Raw genomic sequence first — 20,851 nt, forward strand, 5'->3', positions numbered from 1 at the left:
GATCAACAGCGCAGAGTGGATGGTGAAAGTGACCACTGTGACCTCATGGGTCAGCTACAACCCAAGCATGAAAAGACTCAGCGACACCCCCCTGCCCAACATACGCTCGCACACTCAACAACCTCCAGGACAACCGAAACTGCCATGGGAATACGACAGCGTGGAAGAAGAAGCATCAGCGTTGGTGGACAGGAGCTGAAAGAAAGTGGTTGTGTTTGGAATTTTGGGTCATGGCTTTCTGCGCACATTCCTCAGTTTTCTCCCAACAATAAACTGTGTCACAGCCAAGACAACAGCTTCCATTCTGGACTCTTTCAACTAGAATGGCCTAAAATCTCCCACAGAGGCACGCTATGGATGTACTGACGTGCTATGGAATGATGAAAGCGGCTGTCTTGGAGCGTCACATGGAAAAGGACACACAGAGTGTCCACCGGTGAAAACAGACGAGGTTTACTGAATAAAATTGCTGCTCTTGTGCAAAATAACAAGCAGATAATCTCAAAACGACGTTTTATTTTCAAGGACAATGATCGAGATGAAATAGAACGGCTTATCAAAAGGAGATATCACATCTATCTTTAACAAAGTGTTTTGTGGAACAATCCTATAGCAGGTCTTTAATCGAGGTGTCAAAAGAAAAAAACAACTGGCAATCCTCTAAAAAGTCCTTCAGAGATGCTAAAATAAATAAATAACTTAAAGAACACAACACAGACAAATGTTAACGGTTCTGAAACACTGAAAGCTTCTGATGCAGCCAGAAGTTGGAGATGTGGAACTGTAAAGCTTTTACACTTTGGTCTCAATGTCTTCACTCTTTGGGGCTGCTTGTACTCTTTGGATGTTATTTTCACAGTCACAGGTATTTACAGTCTTTGTTCTGTTTGGCGTTTCGGTGCAAAAGGTCACAGCTTACTCTCCTCCTCCTCCAGCGGTCGGTTCAAGCCGGGGATGAATTTCAGGAGGCGCCTACGGAAGCTTTTCGGTTTGGGCTTTCTCTGCAGTGAGCCGACTCCTCCGTGCTTCTCCCCCGAGGCAGGCGGCAATGTTGGCCCCCTAACGTAGCTGCGTGTGCTGGCGCTGCGTGTCAGCTGCGTCTTGGCCGTAGTGAAGTGTTCGCTGGCAGGTCGCAGGCGCTGCTGCTTCTGTGTTGGCTGCTGCTCTTTGCTCTCGTCGTCGCCCGTGAGGTCCGAGTCCATGCTGCCATCCGCCTGGTACAAACAGGTCTGGTAGAGCGGGTCGTCTTCAGTGGCTGTGCTCGGGAAGCTTGTGCTGCTGCCGGTGCTGCGGAGCGCTCTACGAACAGCGGGGCTGGGCGTGCCCAGGCTGCCGTACACACCTGCTGACTCCAGTGACTCGTAGATGGCAGCGTCACTCATTACTATGCCTGCAGGAGAGAACAGCCTGCAGTGTTACTAACTGCACAAATCTCACAGACGTACAGGACATGGCTGAAAACGGACGACACGGTTGGTTCATAAGGAGTTGGACAGCGACAGTGCAGACTTTCAAGGAGTTTAACAAAAATATCACTTAACCATTTAAGAGCTACAGCCATTTGTCTACATAGTTCATGGATTTTCAGAGCCCATAAATAGTGGTACAAACCACAGTCAGGCTGGCTTTAGACCAGCCAGACGATCAATACATGAACACTTGCAAGTCACTGAATTTGATTTGGACTTCCATACAAACAGCATGGTATTGTGTGTTAAATATGTCTGATGTAGGTAGTTCTCAAAAACTAAGTGACTGTGTATGAATGAGACTAGTGAGGGAAGCCACCAAGGCCCCCATAACATTGATGAAGCAGTTGGGCTTTTGGCAACTGCACACTTCAATGTTATAAGTTCAAATAACCTACATAACTACAAATTATGGGAAAGTGTAGTCACTTCTCCAAGGTCTGGAGGAGCTCAGAGCAAACTGGTTCAGTTGGTCAGGAATAACCCACAAACTGCCAAGACCCAGGCCTGCAATGATCTGGAAGCTGTTAAAACACCTATCACTGTATACAGAAGAGCAGGTCGCCATCAGGAAAGAAGCACCTGCTCCAAAATCAACACCTTCAAACGTAGCCAAAGTTTGTAGCTGACCACATGGACAATAACCAACAAACTGCTAAGAACATTTTATGTCTAGATGAGACTGGGGTTAAAGTGTTCAGCCACAATGATCTGGTGTGTTTGGAGGAGAAAAGATTTAGTACCAAGAATACTGTATCAGCAGTTACACATGGTGGTGACAGCTCGGGGAGTAAAACTGGTGCAGTGGAAAGAATGATGAAGGTGGTGGACCATTTCAGAAGTCTTCAGCAAAATGTCAAAATACCTGACAACTTTTACATTCACATCAAGCATTACAAAGTACAAACAGTATGATACTGGGTGGTAAATCTGTCTACAGTAGGCTGTTCTCCAAAGCTGAGTGACTGGCCAAGAAGGAGATGAGTGAGGGAAGCCACCAACACACCCAAAATACTTGGAAGGAGTCATAGGCTTCTGTGACTGGAAAAACCACAAAGTGCAACTTCTGTCTGTTGCTTTACCCATCACAGCTTCAAGATGGAGAAGAACACAGAAGGATTTTCTTCAAAAGAAAATGTGAAATTTCAGTTACACTTTGCCAGAAGGCACATGGGAGACTCACAGACAATATTTGCACTGTGCAGTTTCTCCCTGTCACGGCTCGGTGGCCTGCATCTGTCATAATTCTTTGAATCGGGGTGTTGGGAGGAAAGATCGGCTGAGTGGAGGCACCCGGGGTCACAGCTTCTACTTCTGCAGAAAAGAACCAGCTGTGCCTGAGTCAAACTCTCCTTTCAGCTCATGTTGTCTTTTATTGTTTATTTAAATGCTCCAGCTGGTGTTCATTTATTTGTTATGTCTTCAAGCCGGATGTAACACAGCCATAGAAACATATAACTCCTTCACAGTTGTCTGCAAGTCTTGGTGATTTCCCTCATGAGTCTCCTTCTTGCACAGTCTCAGGTTTTGACAAGTGCCTGCTCCAGACAGATGTAGCATAATGTTTGTGTTTCAGAATAATGAAAATAAATCAAATCAAATCAATTTTATTTATATAGCGCCAAATCACAACAAACAGTTGCCCCAAGGCGCTTTATATTGCAAGGCAAAGCCATACAATAATTACGGAAAAACCCCAACGGTCAAAACGACCCCCTGTGAGCAAGCACTTGGTGACAGTGGGAAGGAAAAACTCCCTTTTAACAGGAAGAAACCTCCAGCAGAACCAGGCTCAGGGAGGGGCAGTCTTCTGCTGGGACTGGTTGGGGCTGAGGGAGAGAACCAGGAAAAAGACATGCTGTGGAGGGGAGCAGAGATCAATCACTAATGATTAAATGCAGAGTGGTGCATACAGAGCAAAAAGAGAAAGAAACACTCAGTGCATCATGGGAACCCCCCAGCAGTCTAAGTCTATAGCAGCATAACTAAGGGATGGTTCAGGGTCACCTGATCCAGCCCTAACTATAAGCTTTAGCAAAAAGGAAAGTTTTAAGCCTAATCTTAAAAAATAAAGTCAAATACATATTCAGTCAATTGGAAATGTTTGTATATCCATCCCCTGACTTACATACAGAAAACTGACTGTAAAATGATGATTTATATTCACAGTAATCCCGATTACCTCTGCTAAGGAGGTAATGTTTTCACCAAAATGTGTCTGTTTGTTTGACATTTAACATGATAACTCAAGAATTAATGGACGGACTTTGATGAAATTTGGCAAGCAGATGTATTAAGCTCCGGGAAATAATTGATTCAATATTGCGGGTGATGTGGAATATATTTTGTTAACGGAGATCCAGAAGAATGTTTGGCATATAGCAACATTTAACTCAAAAGTTTGTAAGAGGATGTTGATGAGATTTAGTGATCAGATGGATAATGCCCTAGAAAATGGTAAGAGTTTATTATGAATTTGATCCAAAACATATTTTGGATTCGGTATAATTTAATAATAATAATAAAAAAAAAGATAAATAATGAACTTTGATAACATTTCTGGGGTTCAACAGCCATATCAGACAACGCCAACACCCCGAACTGCAAGAACTGAGCCCCAAGGGATCGTGTCATAGAACCCACTGCTCGGACACGAGCGACCCCCCCCCCCCCCCCCCCCCCCCCCCCCCCCCCCCCCCCGTCGATGACAATAACATTTTCTGAACAGATAAATAATGTTTAATGAAATAACTCACATAATTTTTGAGTTGACCGAGAATGTATTCTGGATGTGGGATGCAGAAGAATGTTTGAGATACAGCAACAATGAACTAAAAAAATGAATGGATCTTGATGAGCAGATTGATACATTTTTAGGAAAGAAGGCTTGATGCTAAATGAGTGCAGGTGGGTTTTTTTGCCGTATGGAATATGTAGCCTTGGCTGAAGTGTGTGCTGATGTCTTCTGTACTCTGAAAATGGAGGTACTGTATATAGAAATGGCTGTAATTCCTCAATGGTTAATTACATATTTCTGCTGAATCCTTTGAATTAAACCTGAAAGTCAACACTACAAGTGCATCTTGACCTTTTCATTTCAGCTTCATCATGGTGGTGTACAGAGGCAATATTACAAATACTGTGTGAATGACTGTACATGGTGTTAAAGGGCATTCAGGACATACCGTGAACAAGCCGCTGCTCCTGCACCATCAGTGACCGATATTCATCCCATTTCTCATGCATAGTTTGCTGCACAAGACAGAGTGTTTAAATAATTGTGGCAGGAAACATGAAACTAACAGGATGCAGTTAAACTGTTGCTCAAAGCTGATAAAATTCACAATTAACAGCTAAAGCGGCACTTTATTAGCGGGATCACAGCCAGTGGACGCTTTGAAGCAATGACGCAGTAACCTCGTGTTCAAAACCTTAATACAATCTCCTGGATCTGGGTCTTGAAAAAACTGCAATGTGGAGGATCTGCTCCTTTTGCTCCCGCTGCAGCGACGCATTCAACACGTGGCAGCCGAGCTGCTTCGATTTAAAGAGCCGTTCTTGGAGGCAGAGAGCAGCTTGACACAGAACAGCACACGTTTGCCCTCCGTCTTCCTCCAGACCATAAATCTGTCTCACAGACACTTCCACTTTTGTCTGTCTCTTTCCATTCTCTCATTGATTTCCATCCAAGAGCTGGAACATGTTTGAGTGTTTATACAAGGACAGTCCAGTTTTCTTTGCAACTACCAAAAAAAAAAAAAAAAATCTATGGAGGCATGCAGATGTCCACAGAGAGGTCAAGGAAGAAGCTGAGGAAAGTTATATAGCCTAGATGTTTTGCCTTCTACAAGCTGAATACCTGAATATACTATAAGAACATAGCATTTTAACGTGTCTAGGACTGTTCAATCTAGACGAGGAAACGCACCGAGCGTACAAAGTGGCATACTACTTAACAGCCACCGCTCTTCTGTTGCACATCTGTTCGTACGTTCTCGATGTTTCCAGAAGGCTGATATGATACAGACTGCGATGGATTAGAGCACGAGGACAGCTGCTGTGATCTTGAGGAACACCGCCTCAGCTGAGCCTCTTCACAGGCAGCACTTTTTAACAGCCATGTGTGTGTGTGTGAATGCTGCCCCCTCGTCCTCAGCAGTCAGTGAGCTTTCTGCTGAGGCGACAGGTGTAAAAACAGGTGGGGAGGAGGAGGAGGAGGAGAGGCTGGTGGCGTCTATTTTGAGCATGCGAGGCTGCTGACACACAGTCACTGTGGAAACGGCTGCAGCCCCACACACACATACAAACACACAGATAGAGAGAGAGAGAGAGAGAGAGAGAGACTCACCTTCAGATACTGCAGCCGGGCTTCCAGCTCCGCTTTCCGGATGGAGTCGCTGTAAACCGTCTCAAGCCTGCAAACCACAAACCAGGAGCATTAAAGAGCAGGACTTTATTATGAGCAGAAGAGTGCAGTTCATAAAAGCGCAGGAGCATAAGTCCGCCATCTGAAAAAGTCTTTTCATAAGACGGCAGCAGCAACACTTCACTGTTTATGAGTGGAGGGGGAAGGATGAAGAACAAATGCAATTTCCACCCCGACGCTTCAGGGCTGCAAAACCTTTGACTCACTTCTGGAGTGGGGACTCAGAGCTCGTTTTCACTGCGGTGCTTTATTCTTCAGTTGTAAAGATAATTTGCTGTCGTCAGTCTATAAAATCTGCGTCTACACTGGCCCTCTGATGTGGTCCACTTCGTCCTTTTTACAGCAGAGTTCCACGTTCAGAGTTGAGCCTTCACTAATTGTTTTTTTAATACTCGGGTGAGGAAGAGAAACATGGTTTGAATTTAAAAACAAACCTACTCAGCAAACCGCCAAGTGTGTCATCCGGTGAGTAGTGTGCAATGCAGAAACACAATAAACAGAATCATTTGGACAGGCAAGGAAAGTTTGTTTTCACCCTCAACAGTCGGTTTGATTTCAGAAGATCTCCACAAAACTCTGAGAAGTGATCCTTATTATGTACAGGAAGAACACATTACATTTTGATGGCTTTGTAATAGTGCACGTGGGTATGAAGACAGCATGGCTACAGCAAACTGACCTTTGACCCAAGTAAGCTTCATCCTCACCCAAATGACTGACCTCTGCTTAATGCAATTCTGGAGTCCAAATTGGCTTGAAAATCAAATTCCTTGAGATTGACATTTGCCAGAATCAATTCTTTCAGGGTCAACTAACTTTCACTGATGTACCAAATTTGGTACAAATCTGAGAAAAATAAATAAATAAAAAATTGCAGGAGTTGGCCAACAAACAGAGTTAGATGTGACCTTGGCTGCAGTGATCGACCTTTGGGGAATCTGACCTTTATAGGCTATTGTGGAACTTGTGTCCACATGTGTCACATTTAGTTCAAATCAGAGTGAAAAACTTTAATTTTGACCTTTAACTTGAATTATTATCCTTCAGTAAATTTGAGCTCCACATGCCTGCCAAGTTTGGTGGCCATCAGAGAACCAAAAATGTTTCCCTTTGACTTCAATGACATTGATCTTTGCTAAAAGAAATCTTTATTGGCATCAATGACACCAGGTTTGGTGGAAATCGGCCACAAGACACAAGAAGAGAAGAACAAACACACAGACAGACACTGCTCAAATTATCGTACGACTCTGGGTCCTTTTCAAATTTTTTGAGTGAACTGTGTCTGTGTGTGCGCATTTTGGAGTAGTCTGGTGAAAGGTCAAAGGTCAAGGTAAATGGTCCAAAGCACCTTTATTTTGTGTATCTCAATAACCAGAAGTCACACAGGAGTCACACAGTTTATCTCAATTCAATTTATTTAGATTATAACACCAAATCACAACAAAGCTGCCTCAAGGCGCTTCAGACAAGTAAGGTCTAACCTTTCCAACCCCTCGAGCAGGGGTGGCCAAGTTCGGTCCTCGAGAGCCACATTCCTGACACTCTTAGTTGTCTCCCTGCTCCAACACACCTGAATCCAATGAAAGACTCGTTAGCAGACTTTTAATGAGCCTTTCATTGGATTCAAGTGTGTTGGAGCAGGGAGACAACTAAGAGTGTCAGGAATGTGGCTCTCGAGGACCGAACTTGGCTACCCCTGGAGCAAGCACACAGGTGACAGTGGTAAAGAAAAACTCCCTCTGATGATTTGACGAAGAAACCTCAAGCAGACCAGACTCAGAGGGGTGACCCACTGCTTGGGCCATACTACCAAAAAAGTTTATAATACAGAACACCACACAACAAAAATGGACGAGAAACCATACAGACGTCCAGTCCACCGTGAGGGTTAGGGTGTCATCGAGCCACTTGTTGGATCTGTTCCTACAGCAGAGTCCATCCCGCATCAGCCACAGAAATCATATACAAGGTCTGTTAGAAAAGTATCCGACCTTCTTATTTTTTTCAAAAACCATATGGATTTGAATCACGTGTGATTGCATCAGCCAAGCTCGAACCTTCGTGCGCATGCGTGAGTTTTTTTCACGCCTCTCGGTTGCGTCATTCGCCTGTGAGCAGGCTTTGTGTGAGCAGTGGTCTCCCCCTCTCGTCGTTTTTTTTTATTGCGAATAAATGTCTGAACGATTTGGAGCTTTGCTGCATCAATTTTTTTCCAGAAACTGTGAGAGACCTCCAGGTGGACACCGTTCGGAAAATTAATATGGCTTTCAGGGACGATTTTATGGCGATTACACAGATTAAGGAGTGATCCAGACGGTTTAAAGACCGCCCACAGCTGCTGAGAGCGCACCGCGCTCCGAGCGCCGATCGACAGGCTCAAACCCCGCTGAAACAACCAGATCATTTCCAATGTGAAGGCTTTGTTGATCCGGGACGTCGTCTGACTTTCACAAAAAGGCAGAAGGTGTGCATATCAGCACTTTTTCGGCACATTCCACTGTTACAGGAGTTTTTTTCATGGAAAGAAAAGCGGAGGGACGCGCCACGGAGCCGTTCATTATGCGGCACAAAACCACCTCCGTGTTGGTCTCTCAGGACGGCTTTCAGATGGATTTCAGACGGCTGTCGGTTGCTTTTCAGTCGTGTGAATATCTGAGAAATTGAGCATGAGCTGGACATGCCCCAACATGTCCTGTGAGGCTTCATCATGGCGTTGCTTTGCGACATGCGGCTCCGCCGCGACGCGCAGAACTCCTCCACACGTCTGTCTCAATGTGCTGAAAAAGTCCACGTCTTTTCACAATTCCTGTGCTAGTCAGACAACATACCGGATCAAGACAGCATCCAGTTTAGAAATGAATGGCACATTCCACTGTTACAGGAGTTTTTGTCATGGAAAGAGGACCAGAATTCCGCGTGTCGCGGTGGAGCCGCATGGCGCAAAGCAACACCGTGATGAAGCCTCACAGGACATGTTGGGGCATGTCCAGCTCATGCTCAATTTCTCGGATAATCACACAACTGAAAAGCAACCGACAACCGTCTGAGCCACCTGAAAGCCGTCCTGAGAGACCAACACGGAGATGGTTTTGTGCCGCATAATGAACGGCTCCGTGGTGCGTCCCTCCGCTTTTCTTTCCATGAAAAAACTCCTGTAACAGTAGAATGTGCCGAAAAAGTGCTGATATCCACGCCTTCTGCCTTTTTGTGAAAGTCAGACGACCTCCCGGATCAACAAAGCCTTCACGTTGGAAATGATCTGGTTGATTCAGCCTGTCGATCGGCGCTCGGAGCGTGGCGCGCTCTCAGCAGCTGTGGGCGGTCTTTAAACCGGCTGGAGCACTCCTTAATCTGTGTGATCCCAATAAAATCGTCCCTGAAAGCCATCTGAATTTTCCGAATGGTGTCCACCTGGAGGTCTCTCACAGTTTCTGGAAAAATTTGATGCAGCAAAGCTCCAAATCGTTCAAACATTTATTCGCAATAAAAATCAGACGAGAGGGGTGGACCACTGCTCACACAAAGCCTGCTCACAGGCGAATGACGCAATCGACAGGCGTGAAAAAACTCACGCATGCGCACTGTGAGCAGGCTTTGTGTGAGCAGTGGTCTCCCCCTCTCGTCGTTTTTTTTATTGCGAATAAATGTCTGAACGATTTGGAGCTTTGCTGCATCAATTTTTTTCCAGAAACTGTGAGAGACCTCCAGGTGGACACCGTTCGGAAAATTAATATGGCTTTCAGGGACGATTTTATGGCGATTACACAGATTAAGGAGTGATCCAGACGGTTTAAAGACCGCCCACAGCTGCTGAGAGCGCACCGCGCTCCGAGCGCCGATCGACAGGCTCAAACCCCGCTGAAACAACCAGATCATTTCCAATGTGAAGGCTTTGTTGATCCGGGACGTCGTCTGACTTTCACAAAAAGGCAGAAGGTGTGCATATCAGCACTTTTTCGGCACATTCCACTGTTACAGGAGTTTTTTTCATGGAAAGAAAAGCGGAGGGACGCGCCACGGAGCCGTTCATTATGCGGCACAAAACCACCTCCGTGTTGGTCTCTCAGGACGGCTTTCAGATGGATTTCAGACGGCTGTCGGTTGCTTTTCAGTCGTGTGAATATCTGAGAAATTGAGCATGAGCTGGACATGCCCCAACATGTCCTGTGAGGCTTCATCATGGCGTTGCTTTGCGACATGCGGCTCCGCCGCGACGCGCAGAACTCCTCCACACGTCTGTCTCAATGTGCTGAAAAAGTCCACGTCTTTTCACAATTCCTGTGCTAGTCAGACAACATACCGGATCAAGACAGCATCCAGTTTAGAAATGAATGGCACATTCCACTGTTACAGGAGTTTTTGTCATGGAAAGAGGACCAGAATTCCGCGTGTCGCGGTGGAGCCGCATGGCGCAAAGCAACACCGTGATGAAGCCTCACAGGACATGTTGGGGCATGTCCAGCTCATGCTCAATTTCTCGGATAATCACACAACTGAAAAGCAACCGACAACCGTCTGAGCCACCTGAAAGCCGTCCTGAGAGACCAACACGGAGATGGTTTTGTGCCGCATAATGAACGGCTCCGTGGTGCGTCCCTCCGCTTTTCTTTCCATGAAAAAACTCCTGTAACAGTAGAATGTGCCGAAAAAGTGCTGATATCCACGCCTTCTGCCTTTTTGTGAAAGTCAGACGACCTCCCGGATCAACAAAGCCTTCACGTTGGAAATGATCTGGTTGATTCAGCCTGTCGATCGGCGCTCGGAGCGTGGCGCGCTCTCAGCAGCTGTGGGCGGTCTTTAAACCGGCTGGAGCACTCCTTAATCTGTGTGATCCCAATAAAATCGTCCCTGAAAGCCATCTGAATTTTCCGAATGGTGTCCACCTGGAGGTCTCTCACAGTTTCTGGAAAAATTTGATGCAGCAAAGCTCCAAATCGTTCAAACATTTATTCGCAATAAAAATCAGACGAGAGGGGTGGACCACTGCTCACACAAAGCCTGCTCACAGGCGAATGACGCAATCGACAGGCGTGAAAAAACTCACGCATGCGCACGAAGCTTCAAGCTTGGCTGATGCAATCACACGTGATTCAAATCCATATGGTTTTTGAAAAAAATAAAAAGGTCGGATACTTTTCTAACAGACCTATATACATCCCCTCTTGCTTGCCTCTACTGGTGGTTGGCTCTCACTGCGGTATTGTATCACTTCCTGTTCCGGAGCACAGCGGTGTTTTTCTGTATCTGTTAGCTATTTAATCTGCGCAGTTAGATTGATCTAGTTATCTAGATTACGATTTGTTTCCCAGTGTAATCTTTACGTGCCTTAACTAAAGCACCCCTTCTGCTGAATCACCTCTAAATTATTTACACATTATTCACTTTGCGTGTTTTTAGGAATCCGCTAGCTTAGCGTAGCTACTAGCTCTTAGCCAATTTAGCATGGCGGCTTCTCCTGTCTCTCCCGCACTTTTCTGCTCTGGGTGTGAAATGTTTAGTTATTCCTCGGCCTCCTTTAGCAGTAACGGTACTTGTAATAAGTGTAGCTTATTCGTAGCTTTGGAGGCCAGGCTGGGCGAATTGGAGACTCGGCTCCGCACCGTGGAAAATTCTACAGCTAGCCAGGCCCCTGTAGTCGGTGCGGACCAAGGTAGCTTAGCCGCCGTTAGTTACCCCCTGGCAGATCCCGAGCAGCCGGGAAAGCAGGCTGACTGGGTGACTGTGAGGAGGAAGCGTAGCCCTAAACAGAAGCCCCGTGTACACCGCCAACCCGTTCACATCTCTAACCGTTTTTCCCCACTCGACGACACACCTGCCGAGGATCAAACTCTGGTTATTGGCGACTCTGTTTTGCGAAATGTGAAGTTAGCGACACCAGCAACCATAGTCAATTGTCTTCCGGGGGCCAGAGCAGGCGACACTGAAGGAAATTTGAAACTGCTGGCTAAGGCTAAGCGTAAATTTGGTAAGATTGTAATTCACGTCGGCAGTAATGACACCCGGTTACGCCAATCGGAGGTCACTAAAATTAACATTAAATCGGTGTGTAACTTTGCAAAAACAATGTCGGACTCTGTAGTTTTCTCTGGGCCCCTCCCCAATCAGACCGGGAGTGACATGTTTAGCCGCATGTTCTCCTTGAATTGCTGGCTGTCTGAGTGGTGTCCAAAAAATGAGGTGGGCTTCATAGATAATTGGCAAAGCTTCTGGGGAAAACCTGGTCTTGTTAGGAGAGACGGCATCCATCCCACTTTGGATGGAGCAGCTCTCATTTCTAGAAATCTGGCCAATTTTCTTAAATCCTCCAAACCGTGACTATCCAGGGTTGGGACCAGGAAGCAGAGTTGTAGTCTTACACACCTCTCTGCAGCTTCTCTCCCCCTGCCATCCCCTCATTACCCCATCCCCGTAGAGACGGTGCCTGCTCCCAGATTACCAATAACCAGCAAAAATCTATTTAAGCATAAAAATTCAAAAAGAAAAAATAATATAGCACCTTCAACTGCAGCACAGACTAAAACAGTTAAATGTGGTCTATTAAACATTAGGTCTCTCTCTTCTAAGTCCCTGTTGGTAAATGATATAATAATTGATCAACATATTGATTTATTCTGCCTTACAGAAACCTGGTTACAGCAGGATGAATATGTTAGTTTAAATGAGTCAACACCCCCGAGTCACACTAACTGTCAGAATGCTCGTAGCACGGGCCGGGGCGGAGGATTAGCAGCAATCTTCCATTCCAGCTTATTAATTAATCAAAAACCCAGACAGAGCTTTAATTCATTTGAAAGCTTGACTCTTAGTCTTGTCCATCCAAATTGGAAGTCCCAAAAACCAGTTTTATTTGTTATTATCTATCGTCCACCTGGTCGTTACTGTGAGTTTCTCTGTGAATTTTCAGACCTTTTGTCTGACTTAGTGCTTAGCTCAGATAAGATAATTATAGTGGGCGATTTTAACATCCACACAGATGCTGAGAATGACAGCCTCAACACTGCATTTAATCTATTATTAGACTCTATTGGCTTTGCTCAAAAAGTAAATGAGTCCACCCACCACTTTAATCATATCTTAGATCTTGTTCTGACTTATGGTATGGAAATAGAAGACTTAACAGTATTCCCTGAAAACTCCCTTCTGTCTGATCATTTCTTAATAACATTTACATTTACTCTGATGGACTACCCAGCAGTGGGGAATAAGTTTCATTACACTAGAAGTCTTTCAGAAAGCGCTGTAACTAGGTTTAAGGATATGATTCCTTCTTTATGTTCTCTAATGCCATATACCAACACAGTGCAGAGTAGCTACCTAAACTCTGTAAGTGAGATAGAGTATCTCGTCAATAGTTTTACATCCTCATTGAAGACAACTTTGGATGCTGTAGCTCCTCTAAAAAAGAGAGCTTTAAATCAGAAGTGCCTGACTCCGTGGTATAACTCACAAACTCGTAGCTTAAAGCAGATAACCCGTAAGTTGGAGAGGAAAATGGCGTCTCACTAATTTAGAAGATCTTCACTTAGCCTGGAAAAAGAGTCTGTTGCTCTATAAAAAAGCCCTCCGTAAAGCTAGGACATCTTTCTACTCATCACTAATTGAAGAAAATAAGAACAACCCCAGGTTTCTTTTCAGCACTGTAGCCAGGCTGACAAAGAGTCAGAGCTCTATTGAGCTGAGTATTCCATTAACTTTAACTAGTAATGACTTCATGACTTTCTTTGCTAACAAAATTTTAACTATTAGAGAAAAAATTACTCATAACCATCCCAAGACGTATCGTTATCTTTGGCTGCTTTCAGTGATGCCGGTATTTGGTTAGACTCTTTCTCTCCGATTGTTCTGTCTGAGTTATTTTCATTAGTTACTTCATCCAAACCATCAACATGTTTATTAGACCCCATTCCTACCAGGCTGCTCAAGGAAGCCCTACCATTATTTAATGCTTCGATCTTAAATATGATCAATCTATCTTTGTTAGTTGGCTATGTACCACAGGCTTTAAGGTGGCAGTAATTAAACCATTACTTAAAAAGCCATCACTTGACCCAGCTATCTTAGCTAATTATAGGCCAATCTCCAACCTTCCTTTTCTCTCAAAAATTCTTGAAAGGGTAGTTGTAAAACAGCTAACTGATCATCTGCAGAGGAATGGTCTATTTGAAGAGTTTCAGTCAGGTTTTAGAATTCATCATAGTACAGAAACAGCATTAGTGAAGGTTACAAATGATCTTCTTATGGCCTCGGACAGTGGACTCATCTCTGTGCTTGTTCTGTTAGACCTCAGTGCTGCTTTTGATACTGTTGACCATAAAATTTTATTACAGAGATTAGAGCATGCCATAGGTATTAAAGGCACTGCGCTGCGGTGGTTTGAATCATATTTGTCTAATAGATTACAATTTGTTCATGTAAATGGGGAATCTTCTTCACAGACTAAAGTTAATTATGGAGTTCCACAAGGTTCTGTGATAGGACCAATTTTATTCACTTTATACATGCTTCCCTTAGGCAGTATTATTAGACGGTATTGCTTAAATTTTCATTGTTACGCAGATGATACCCAGCTTTATCTATCCATGAAGCCAGAGGACACACACCAATTAGATAAACTGCAGGATTGTCTTACAGACATAAAGACATGGATGACCTCTAATTTCCTGCTTTTAAACTCACATAAAACTGTAAACTCACATAAATATGTAGGACTGCTTTTTTGCATTTACGCAATATCTCTAAAATCAGAAAGGTCTTGTCTCAGAGTGATGCTGAAAAACTAATTCATGCATTTATTTCCTCTAGGCTGGACTATTGTAATTCATTATTATCAGGTTGTCCTAAAAGTTCCCTAAAAAGCCTTCAGTTAATTCAAAATGCAGCTAGAGTACTGACGGGGACTAGAAGGAGAGAGCATATCTCACCCATATTGGCCTCTCTTCATTGGCTTCCTGTTAATTCTAGAATAGAATTTAAAATTCTTCTTCTTACTTATAAGGTTTTGAATAATCAGGTCCCATCTTATCTTAGGGACCTCGTAGTACCATATCACCCCAATAGAGCGCTTCGCTCTCAGACTGCAGGCTTACTTGTAGTTCCTAGGGTTTGTAAGAGTAGAATGGGAGGCAGAGCCTTCAGCTTTCAGGCTCCTCTCCTGTGGAACCAGCTCCCAATTCAGATCAGGGAGACAGACACCCTCTCTACTTTTAAGATTAGGCTTAAAACTTTCCTTTTTGCTAAAGCTTATAGTTAGGGCTGGATCAGGTGACCCTGAACCATCCCTTAGTTATGCTGCTATAGACGTAGACTGCTGGGGGGTTCCCATGATGCACTGTTTCTTTCTCTTTTTGCTCTGTATGCACCACTCTGCATTTAATCATTAGTGATCGATCTCTGCTCCCCTCCACAGCATGTCTTTTTCCTGGTTCTCTCCCTCAGCCCCAACCAGTCCCAGCAGAAGACTGCCCCTCCCTGAGCCTGGTTCTGCTGGAGGTTTCTTCCTGTTAAAAGGGAGTTTTTCCTTCCCACTGTAGCCAAGTGCTTGCTCACAGGGGGTCGGTTTGACCGTTGGGGTTTTACATAATTATTGTATGGCCTTGCCTTACAATATAAAGCGCCTTGGGGCAACTGTTTGTTGTGATTTGGCGCTATATAAAAAAATTGATTGAATATATATATATATATATATATATATATAGTGTCTGGTGATTTGTTGAGGTGAATGTGTGCACCTGAGTGCGTTGCCACAGGCCCTGATGAGTTGGACGATGTCCTTGTGGCGAAATCCCTCCACACTCTCCTCATTCACACTTGTGATTGTGTCACCTGTGCACAAAACAAACAAACAAACAGCATTAACCTACAACACTTCAATCCACAGCAGCTTCAGTGAAGCTGCAGCCAACTGAAGCTTTGTTTTGATTCTAAACGAAACCATGTGCAGGACAAATGTTGGACACTATGTGCATTCGTGGCAGACAGCTGAACTGAACATACATAAAGAGAGAGAGAGAGAGAGAGATAGATAGAGAGAGAGAGAGAGAGAGAGAGAGAGAGAGAGAGAGAGAGAGAGAGAGAGAGAGAGAGAGAGAGAGAGCAGTTATTTCAGCACGTCACAAGTTACCATCTGTTCTATCAGAGTCCATGTTTGGTTTCAGACTTTTATGAAGCTTCATCACAAAGCCTATTTTCAGAAACCACGGCCTAATCAGCTTCGTGCGATGAAGTCACCGCAATGGAGAACAATAGAACGAGCATGTGAGGAATGTAGGAAGTGAAAGTGAAGTGACACGCACAGGTCAAAAGAAGGGAGCAGGAGCAGCCAGACAATAATTTAATGATTCTTTCATTGTCGATGAATCTGTTCAGATACATTTATTTTGCAGTCATCACATCATGTGGACACACGTTACTGCACACGCAGGTGTGTCAAAAAAACACTTGCATGTAGTATTTTTAAAGACTTGAAGAGTAACATACAAACAAACAAAAAGGAAACAAATAAAAATAACTGCCATTAAAAGTGTTATTTGTCTTGGACTCTGTTGTCTGGTACATTAGTGAGGGGAACTGACAAACAGAGGCTCAGCGAGTGTTTGCTGACTGCACCCGCTCATATTTGTACTTCCCTAAATGAAGAGATGCATATTTACCAAACGGAGCCTGTGAGAGCAGGAAAAAAAAACAAAAAAAAAAAACAGAAAAAACAAAAAAAAGAGGATGTGCAGCATTAAACACTCTTACGTCAACTGACGTCTGTTTGTAAGGTTGCACAGATTTTATCACGAAGACATCCACTTTACGTAACAGCAACTTTCCATCCATCAGCTCCCGTTATTACTGTTACAGTCGGACGGGGGCCATTCATTCTTATCAAACGCTCACAAATTGGACCATTTCCTGCAGTTTGGTCAACATGACTCAGAGTAAAAATCCTACATTAGGAAGGAGTAAACATTATCATGAACTTGAAGGTGTTGGACTTTTTCCTATTTTTTTCTTTGGGGGGGTGATGACAAAACTTTGCATTTAAACTGGCCAAGGGGGGGAAAAGGGATACTTATGAAATTTTTAAATGCAGCCTCTGAGAAGAAGACCTTCAGGCCAAGAGCTCAACACTCCCACAACAATTAAATAAAGAAATAAATGTAAATATCTGCATCTAATCACCTGTTATAATATTAAAGCTTATCTTTACTAACAACTGTATGAAGATGTATCTGTAGCTATCCTGTGTGATAACAGTAATTAACTATAATGTAGAGAACAAAGGTGTCAGGAGTTATTTTTTTAAACACTTACCAACTTTAAGTCCTGCGAGCTGGGCAGGGCTGTCATCGTGCACCTTGCACACAAACGTGCACATTTCCACAGAGTTCTGGTCCTGATGGTGCAACCCATACGTCTGGAAGAGAAGGAAGTAACAAATTATATCTCTAACAATGGAGAGATGGAGAGCAAATGTGCGCAGTGTGATGGTTTCTTCTCTCAGATGAAACCAAAAAACCCGACAGACTTTTTCAGGATCCAACTTAATCCGCACTCGTTCTACATCTGCTGCCAGGTGCCAGCTGAGGTGAACTGCGGGGGATTCCCCTGAATTTATGCAGGTCTTAGTAGGCACCATAGCTGGGGAAACCCGCGAGAACAACAGTGAACATCCATCATCATTGCTGTCAGCCAACATACCACCACCACCCCCCCAGCAGCTCAGTCCACACTTCCCTATCCTTCCCTACCTCTTTGCCCAAACTCTTCCAGGTGTTCCTTAGCCACCTGGGAAACAGAATCCCTCCAGTAAGTCCTGGATCTTCCCCTTGGCATCCTCCCAGTTGGCCGCGCCTGGAAGACCTCCCAAGGGAGAGGACCAGGGGGCATCCTCACCAGATACCCAAAGTGCCTCAGCTGCCTACATTCCAGGTGAAGAAGCAGGGGCTGTACGAGTCCCTCCTGGACATTAGAGTTTCTCACATTGGCCCCTGAGTGTAAGCCAAAATACCCAAGGGAACAACCTCATCTCTGCCACTTGTATCCGCGCCCCCTAGCATCCTAATATACCAGTTTATATCAATCCCACACCAGGCTTAGAATTTAGCTTGGATCAGTCTGTTTTCTTTGTATATAGTTCATCGTAAACAGTCCCTATAAGAGTTTAATCAGATCACTGATATGCTGGAAATCATCACAAAATGTAAGAACAGGTTTATAACAGCACATTGTCATTTTAAGGTTTGGAAAAAAAAACATAGTTTGAGTTCATTAAAACACTACTGAAGGTGCCCTACTGTCACGATGAGTTTCCTTCATAGCATTTTATTTATTTATTATTATTATGGGATTTCCCCTCATTTGATACAATCATCAAAGTTCATCACAAAGAGCTTCGATGGTGTTAATATGACTGGCATTTTAACAAAGTCATCTTGGCCTTTAAAACTCAGAAAGAAACAGCAGGTTACCTCAATAAACCAGAATGTTACTGCTGACATAGTAAGAAAAAAGGCGCAAATTGATGTCTGACTGCTGTTTGGTTCATTTCAGCCTCATCTGTACCTGTGAAAATGATTTGTTTTTCATGAATTGTCTTGGAAACTGCATGTGTTAGTTCCCCATGGACTGGCACGCTCTTCCTTTTTTTCTGTCACCAGTTTCTCTGCTGCGGGCCACAAACAGACTTCCTCCTCTCACATGACAAACAGTCAGTCAGCCCACTGCTGCTGCTGCTGCAGGTAAAGGAGCCCAAAAGTCATCAAACAGCACAAGTTAAATGACGGTTTGGGGGTGTTTAAAACATAAATCCAACTTGATGAGTGTGAAATTTGCAGTCATTCAGATCTTCACAGACATTTACTGCTGGCTCAGTGTGAACTTCCTCCTCAGACTTATACACAGGCATGCAAATGTTGTTAAAATGCAAATACAGTATTAGATTTACATACTGGTTTCTGACATTGCCTCCACATCTGTATTAACAGGCATTTGGTTAACCAGTAGGAAACACCACATGTAATCTACCCTGCCCAAATCTTATCAATATGATTGATTAATTCATATTATATGACTGCAATATGATCGTAAAGAAAAAGAAAGCTACAACAAGAATCTAAGAGCATTGCATGACCTTTGGCACAAACTGTGTACACACATAGGCTGCCTATATACAGGTACTGTAAGGTCTATACAGACTGAGAGATAGAATCTCTAAATACTGGCATTCCTCAGGGATGTGTTCTAGCTCCTACACTGTTCTGGAGGGGGTGTGAGTTATGTCTCTTTGTTGACAAGGAAAACGCTACTGACCTTGAGTTTGGGGACAATGCTGTGATCTTTACTGAATAACCTGATTATAGCACTTTACAAACTGAGGGAGAAATCTGAGAGACTGGGTTTGTAACGTTTGTAACTATCCCAGATTAACGACATACTGGACTCGGTCACCAGAAGTGTATCTGTTTGTGGTGAAAGTGTTGAACTTGTAGAGACATTCATTTATCTTGGTAGTGACATACATGTCTCTGTGTCCTCTGCCTTTGAGATCGAGAGACGCCTGGGAAGAGCTTAAGGAGTCATAAGGTTGCTGGGCAGAGATGTTCAGAAACTCTGCAGGAGAATGAAGGTCCAAGTTGCTATGGTCTTGGTGCTACTTGTCTAACTATATGGCTGTGACACTTGGACACTAACCAGTGAGACAGCTGGATATCTTTGGTATCAGCTCCAATCGGAAGATCATTGGGGTGACTGGAATGAATTGTGTCAAGGGAGTGGTTACTTGGGGAGACTCAAATGACCAGTGTTACTTGCATGGTGAGGGAGCCTTAGGTATGACTTTTTGGCCATATGACACGTTTCTTTTGGCATAATCCACCACACAGATGCCTCAGAGTTGAGGACCTCAGTGGCTGAAGAAAGCCAAGGGGATGCCCATGCTTCACCTTGTTGAGCCAGGACCCACATTGGCTTCACGGTATGGTGGATGTGGGGACATGTAGCACCAGTACATACTCACAAACGTGACTTGACTTGACTGTGGACAGTATCTGATTCTGTTGTCATTTAAATCCACAACTAAAACTAAAAAAAAAAATTCCCGCCATTCTTCGATTGGTTTCTGTTGACAGCGTTATACTCCCTGAGGCTTTGTGTGTGTGAGAGATTTTTAGGTTACGTAAACACACTCGTCTTGCCTCTAAAGCATCAGTCACGATGTCACTTCCTCAAGGCCACAGCCGGGAAGGAAGGGTGTGAACCTCCATCAAAACCATAAATAGAACAATAAACCTTCTCCAAAATGCCATATGTCAGTTCTACAAGCAAACGAAGAAGCAGCTAAGATCACTGATTAACACAAAACAAACAAACAGTTGGATAACTATTGTGGCTGAGGATCATATGCACCAAATCAATCTTCAGCATTTCCCAAAACTATTTAAGGAATGACTTCCACCAAGGCTGCACAACAGAGCCGACTTTGTGCGGCAGCACTTCAGGGAGAGAGAGCGAGAGGGAAAAAAGAGAGATCAGAGAAAGTAACGAGGTCACATGTGTGAAGAGTCTGCCTGCTGAACATCTGAGAGAAGAGCAGGTATTACATGGCCAGCGTGTAAGCAGACCGCACAGCTTGAAATATTCACATGGCAAGAAAACTCTGCAGTCATGGGACAAACATCGATGTGCGCTCCGACTGATGTGTGACCTTTCACCTCGCCACCGCCGGCTAATTTTCAGATTAATACGGTCTGCAGGATAAGACGTGCAGGCTTCAGTCGCTCAGTGTTTATCGCAGCTGAGACAGCGATGTTTCCGGCGAGGGAAAATCCTGTTAAATGACACTAGGAAACGATCCGAAAATCCGACCTGTTAATCCTCTTACCTGGATCTCAAAGCCAAACGTCTCCTCTTCTTTCTTCTCCAGGGACACCACCTTCCTAAAAGGGTGTTAAAAAAACAATAATTATTT

At 44.1% G+C, this 20,851-nt stretch overlaps 1 protein-coding gene across 1 annotated transcript in view; it reads right to left on the minus strand.

Moving 5' to 3' along the window:
• Nucleotides 1-496: 496 nt before the first annotated feature.
• The window catches only part of tamalin (trafficking regulator and scaffold protein tamalin), a 29,778-nt gene continuing 9,423 nt past the window's right edge, over nucleotides 497-20,851 (minus strand). Inside the window, exons 3-8 of the mRNA XM_034173072.1 lie at nucleotides 20,765-20,819; nucleotides 17,197-17,299; nucleotides 15,627-15,720; nucleotides 5,818-5,884; nucleotides 4,655-4,721; nucleotides 497-1,390 (exon numbers count right to left, since the gene is read on the minus strand). Of these exons, the coding sequence (XP_034028963.1) occupies nucleotides 909-1,390; nucleotides 4,655-4,721; nucleotides 5,818-5,884; nucleotides 15,627-15,720; nucleotides 17,197-17,299; nucleotides 20,765-20,819 (868 nt within the window). The 3' untranslated portion in view covers nucleotides 497-908. The remainder of the gene's footprint in view (nucleotides 1,391-4,654; nucleotides 4,722-5,817; nucleotides 5,885-15,626; nucleotides 15,721-17,196; nucleotides 17,300-20,764; nucleotides 20,820-20,851) is intronic.

This window comes from Thalassophryne amazonica, chromosome 6, assembly GCF_902500255.1.
Source record: "Thalassophryne amazonica chromosome 6, fThaAma1.1, whole genome shotgun sequence".
In the NCBI taxonomy this organism is placed as follows: domain Eukaryota; kingdom Metazoa; phylum Chordata; class Actinopteri; order Batrachoidiformes; family Batrachoididae; genus Thalassophryne; species Thalassophryne amazonica.